Consider the following 6,501-nt stretch of genomic DNA (forward strand, 5'->3'; position numbering starts at 1 on the left):
GTGTGGGTGGCACATAAAAGACACCATTTTGAGCGTGGCCGTTGCCAGTATCGCCTGACTGGCCTTCGTGCAGGTGACACGTAAAAGCACCTACTACACTCTCTGAGTGGTTGGCGTTAGGAAGGGCATCCAGCTGTAGAAACTCTGCCAAATTTAGATTGGAGCCTGGTGTTGCCATCCTGTTTCACCAGTCCTCAGTCAAGTCGTCCAACCCATGCTAGCATGGAAAGCGGACGTTAAACGATGATGATGATGATGATGATGAAAGCTACTCCTGTGTCCATGTCAACAATTTATATAAAACTCATTGAACATTCATTCAAAGGTTGCTTGTTCTTACCAAACTTCTTATTTTAGAGTCCACACGTGGTCACAACACTTTTAGAATTTTACCAGAGATCAAAGGACCCAAAAAATACAAAGTCACCGGTATTACTTTGGTAATTATAGATCAGGCACCAGCATTTCAAAAGGGTTGAAAATACTGTCACCTTCATCCAGCACAGAAATTTCATGTTATTCATCTTCTTATTCCCATCTCAATCAAAGAAAATAGGTTTATTTTGGCATACCCAGTTTCCTTCTCATGAACTCTGGCCACCCACTGCACGTAATGAATAACAGTTCATGCACTACCAACGTGATTGCGTGCAAGTGTATGAAAAGCATCTTATAGCCTTATCTGACAGTTTCTTTTCAATCAGTAATTTATGTGGCCAACCAAATGGCTGACTGAACTAAGCCAGAGTTTGGAGATGTAATCCTGTTTACTTTGTAATTGACAAATCTATCTTGAACTCTACATAACTCTTACAAAAATTTATTGAGCATTTTTATATTTTTGTACCACAAAATACACAAAAACCACAACACACACACAAACAAAAGAAAGTCTGTCTCATTTTCTCTCGATGTCTATGCTTGTGTGTGTGTGTGTGTGTATATATAAATATATACACACACACTTGCATACACAAATACATGTACACAGTTGCATGCACATATAGACACATGCTTACATATTAATATATACATGCGAAGATAAAATATTGTTTCTGTGAAATACAGCACAAGACCTTTGAAGCTGTATCTTTTGTTTAACTATTGATATTAAGAATAAGTAGAATAAAACAATGGATTCCAGATATACAGCAGTAGAATCTGGTTTGGTAAGGACACTGATGTATTTATTTCTTACAGAGTGCAGCTGTACAAAGGGACACCCAGAGCACTTCTTCTTATAGATGAGCCAATCGAACGTAAGTTATTTTCTACCTATTTGTGTGTGTGTGTGTGTGTGAATGTATACAGAGAGCATAGTACCTGATCAAGGGCTTTCTCCAGGGTTTGTGGATGCTTTATATAATGGATTGCATTAGGGCGGGGTGAGCTGGCAGAATCATAAGCACACTGGGAGAAATGCTTAGTGATATTTCGTCTGTTGTTACGTTCTGAGTTCAAACTTCGCTGAGGTCAACTTTGCCTTTCGTCCTTTTGAGGTCGATGAATTAATACTGGGGTCAATCTAGCTACCCACTGCAGTCGTTTCTCCCCGCCCCTGACAATGTTATTCTTCATCTCACTACTTACTTCATAAACTGGCTACAAATTATTGTATTTGTGATTGAACTGAAAGTGTTAGTCTTACTGTCATCTTGTATAAACAGCAACAGATGGATTGTTCAGAGAACCCAGCAGTTCTTTTATTTGGCTTCCATTACTATAGTTGAGAAGCCATATATTTTCTTGGTGATTGGAGAGTTTTAGCTGCTTAGAGGTTCATAATAGATGTGCAAGTTGAAAATATTCAACTGTTTATTTGCTGAACAATCTAAAAGTTTGCGTGTAGTTTTCAATCAATGAAACACTGAAAACTTGAAGATTTTATATTCAGATTGCTAGTAATAATAATAATAATAATAATAGTGATTCTTTAATAGATAAATAAATAAATAAATAAGTAGTGAAAAATTACCAATATATTCTATGTAAACAGCATGGTTAAACACTGTTTTGTGTAAAGCACCAAAGTGCTGAAAATGCCCTCAGGGAGAGTCTCACAGAGCATAAAATATATATCTAGTTATTTCTATACTATTGTTTTACATTAGTAGCCAGAAATTTAGACTCATTGAACTTCAGCATACTTTCAAAGTAGTTGAAGCAAAAGACAAGTTAAAAACATGTTAGGGGAATTTCATTCTGTGTTCACAAGCAGAGGTAGTTGTAGTTTTAGCTTTTGTTCATTATCAGTTTGTTGTTGTATATGATATTTTTTCAGTTAAACATAAATTGCAGCATTCTGAACCATTACTGGATGGGATTTCCTTTCTCTAGCCTGTTTAACTCATGCTGGGATTATTTTTGTCTTATTTTATTGCCATTTTCTTAGATTAAGAAAATAAATGTCAGTAATACTCTGTGGTTGATTCAATCCAGCTTTACCTCATCCATATAAATTTGTGTTTTTGTATTCTTGTAAATAGTTATTATGTTCTTTTGTCACTCTTTATATTTTAGATTGTGAACACTTAAAATCGATTAATGGGCGCTACTTGACTTGTTCCATAAGCATCCATCAAGCTTTATTCAAAATTGTTCACTTGTTACCTGAGAATGTATTCTTTGGAAGAACAGACAAGATCCCAGGGTTGCAGCAGATCGGTAAAACAAGTTAGTATTTCTTTTCTGAGGATACTTTTGTTCTTTCTTTTTATTCTCTCTCTGTTTTTTTGTTTTTATCTTCTCCCTTGGATGACATTGGTTGTGTGTAGAGGCGAGGCTGGTATGCATGGGCAATTGCTGGTCATACATAAACAACATGGCCCGGACTTGTGGCTCGGAGGGTAACTTTCTAGGTGCAGTCCCATGGTCATTCGTGACTGAAGGGGGTCTCCGTAATAGATGAACATAGTCAGCCAGGATCTGTTCGATAAGAAGTTTCATAACGTGTGACAAAGTACAGGTTATAACTTTGATATTCAGAGTAAAATGGCAGCTTTGCAGTGAGCTGGATCATCATTGCTACAAAAGATAAGATACAGAGGTGTCACTCAAGTGTAAAGATGGTGTTAAATTAGGATTAAGGAGCTAAGTAGTTAGAATTAAGGAGTTAGGGACCTCATCATATTTGCTGAAATTCCTAACAATTGAAACTAAATGTCTTTCTAACCACTCCCTGTCAATTGATACAACAATATGCAAATGGGAAACAAAACACAAATAGTTAACATTATTGAGCAAATGAATTAATCATGAATAGAAAAAAATAATTATTAAAGGGGAAAATATTTAGTCTTGTTCTTTTGCGCTAAAATAATATTTCATATTGATATCCCTAAGGAGACTGTGTTGATCTGGTAATGGAAGGATTACAATGTTAACCTGTTTGTGTGTCATGCAATATTGATGCAACCAGTATCATGTAGATATAGCTGTGTTGATTTAATTATTTAGGGAGAAAAGACTGACAATAAGTATGTGAGAATAATTAAAGCATACACTATAGAGCACGTGATGTTATTTGGTGGCTGATATTGTTGTTGTGATTATTGTGGCAGTGTGAAGGCTATTGGACTGTCATGGTTTTTGAAGTGCAGTGTTGGTGGATGTAGTTGTGGTGGTTGTAGTCACGGTAGTGGCTGTAGTTGCGGTGGTGGTTGTTGGACTTGTTGCAAAATGTATTTTTTGCATTTGCATTGGGTGAGAATGGGGAAGGGGAAATTGAGGTAAAAACAATAAAAAAAGTGATTTCTTAAATAAATTTTTATTCTGCTTAATATTCCTCTTGTTTTCTTTACTTTCTAACTAGTTGATCCGTTCCATAAACCAAAGTTATCTCCAGTCTTTATGTGCCAACTGAATAATATTTTAGTGTCGCTGCCGCCAAATATTGATCGGTTTGAAGAAGAACTCTGCCAACGTCTCAGTGAAGATTATCTCAACAACATCTCTGATGCTGATAGTCTTACCAACATCTCCGTTAATGAACTGGTTTCAATCACAGAACGAAGACTCAAGGTAGGAATATGGCGTTGACAGGCTGAAAGGCTGTGTTCAGTGTGAGGGTGTAGTGTGGGTTAGGGTGTAGAAGTGGTAGTGGTTGTTGTTGTTGTTGTTGTAGTTGTCATGATTATTGTGGTGGAGTGATGATTGCTGAAGTGTGAGGGCTGGTTGTGGTGGTGGTTGTGGTTGTTGTGGTAGTAGTGGTGGTGGTGGTGGTTGTGGTGATGGTGGTGATTGGGGTCATTGTTGTAGTGGTGATGTTTGTGGTGGTGGTGGTGATGATGGTTGTGGTGGTGGTGGTGGTGGTGGTTGTTGCTGTGGTGGTGGTTGTGGCAGTGGTGGTTGAGGTGGTTGTGTTGGTGGTGGTTGTGGTGGTAGTGGTGGTGGTGGTAGTGGTGGTGGTGATGGTGGTGGTGGGGGTTTTGTGATAGTAGTGGTGGTTGTTGTGGTATTGACAATAATTGTTGTTGTTGTGGTGATGGTGGTGGTGGTGGTGTTGATAGTGTTTGTTGTGTTTGTGGTTGTCAAGATAAGGTAGTTGTCCAGTTACTACAGCTGTCAAGGTGTCCTGGTTGTTAAAGTGATGTTGTTGTGATCTGATTGTTGTTGTTGTTGTTGTCATAGCAGTTACCGATTTGTCATTGGTTGTCTTTTAGATGCGATGAGTGATGGTTATGGGCGCCATACCAGTCTCCTGCTACAACCATTTCATACTTTTTGCCTACTTTGGATTGACAACGACAATTTGTTGAAGATAATTACTTTGCCTCGTTTCTTCCTTTCCCTCTTCCTTCCTTCGTTTGTATTTCTCTTTCCACCAGAAACCTATCAACCATTTATTATTGATCTTAAAAAACTCAATAGTCATTACGACATCTTACACTGTTCTTTTGTTTTGCTTTTTGTTTTGTCTTGGTTGTAAGTTTGCTTTTTGACAATTTTTCTTTTACTTTTTTTTGTTTTCCTTTTATTTCTTTATTGAACACATGACCCAATCAATAAAGTATTGATATCTTCAGACTCAGTGATGCAGCTTAGTATCTCAAGCAAATATTATCTATCTTCAATGGAAGTCACTGCATTCACTACCATTTGATCAGTCTGTTGTTGTTGTTGTTGTTCATGTTGTTCTTTGTGTTATTTCCTTTCCTTTATACAGTTGTATAGAAGGAGATTATATTTAGAAATGAGTTACAACTAGTCATCTGCTATCCTAATGTATTTTATACTAATTTTGTTTACCACTTGCAGGAGATATTTTATATTCTTCTCAATAATCTAGTTGTCCCTTACAGAATGGTTATTTTCAAGGTCTTTTATCCTAATATTAAACATATTTAACCATTCGTCTAACCTGTTTGTGGCCACATTGTTTTCTTTTTCTTTTTACCAGTGGACTTATTAGCTAATCTTATCATGTCATTTCACATATTCAGCTTAAAGCAGTGAGCTGGCAGAACCGTCAACACACTGAGCAAAATGCTTAGCGGTATTTCATCTGTCTTTATGTTCTGAGTTCAAATTCCACCAAGGTTGACCCAGGATATACCAGCAAACAGCAGCTGCAGCAACACGCTGCTTTGACACACGCCCCCACTTCTGACCTGCTTCTGTTTGATTGATAATTCTAAGAGTAGCTTTATGATTAGTTACCAATGATGGCATTGGTGGGAATGTTGGTTGCAGTGATTGGTTATCATTGACCCTTTAAGTTATGAGTTCAAACTCTGTCTAGGCCAACTTTGCCCTTCATCCTTTTGGGGTAAAAAAAAAACAAGTACCAGTCAAGTACTGGAGTTGATAGTATTGCCTGATTCCTGCCTCACAAAATTGCTGGTCTTGTGCCAAAATTCGAAACCATTATTGACTGTACATTTTAATTGACGTGCCTAGCTGCCATTTTATAAGATATAATTTTGCAGTATTCATGGTGGTTTTGACAAATGTATTTTTAAAGTTTTCTTTTTTATAGCTTGCTGTTCACAATGGGTGGTGCTTCTGCGGTAATGAAGAAATCATACATCTTGATCTGGAGTACAGCAATGGTTCAAATGGCCAGTCTCCAAGTCCTGCTCCCAGGCCAAGAAGTAGCTACCGGAGGAAATATTCTCTGACGTCAAATGGGTATGGAAATTCATTGGATATTTCGGAAATAGGTTAATCAAAATAAGTTTCAAGTCTGCAGCCATACTGGAGCACCGGAATGTAATCAACCCCAGTGCTAATTTTTGATTTTAAGTCTGGTACTTATTCTATCGGTCTCTTTTGCCAAACTGCAAAAGTTATGGGGCTGTAAACAAACCAACACCAGTTGTCAAATGGTGGTGGCAGACAAACTCAAACACACACACACACACACACACACACACAACAAAACAGGAAGTTTGAAAGTTTATTGGAATCATTTATTCACCATTACACATGTTCCATTTGCTAATAGGAATTACAGGATTTTACATGTTAGGTAGATATGTCCATTTGCTAATAGGAATTACA

At 37.3% G+C, this 6,501-nt stretch overlaps 1 protein-coding gene across 2 annotated transcripts in view; it reads left to right on the forward strand.

Moving 5' to 3' along the window:
* LOC106880142 (nephrocystin-4) overlaps positions 1 to 6,501 on the forward strand; it is a 116,078-nt gene that overhangs the window by 2,921 nt on the left and 106,656 nt on the right. For both annotated transcript variants that reach the window (XM_014929973.2, XM_014929974.2), the window contains exons 3-6: positions 1,201 to 1,259; positions 2,521 to 2,673; positions 3,812 to 4,020; positions 5,978 to 6,129. In XM_014929973.2, the coding sequence (XP_014785459.1) occupies positions 1,201 to 1,259; positions 2,521 to 2,673; positions 3,812 to 4,020; positions 5,978 to 6,129 (573 nt within the window). The remainder of the gene's footprint in view (positions 1 to 1,200; positions 1,260 to 2,520; positions 2,674 to 3,811; positions 4,021 to 5,977; positions 6,130 to 6,501) is intronic.

This window comes from Octopus bimaculoides, chromosome 12, assembly GCF_001194135.2.
Source record: "Octopus bimaculoides isolate UCB-OBI-ISO-001 chromosome 12, ASM119413v2, whole genome shotgun sequence".
In the NCBI taxonomy this organism is placed as follows: domain Eukaryota; kingdom Metazoa; phylum Mollusca; class Cephalopoda; order Octopoda; family Octopodidae; genus Octopus; species Octopus bimaculoides.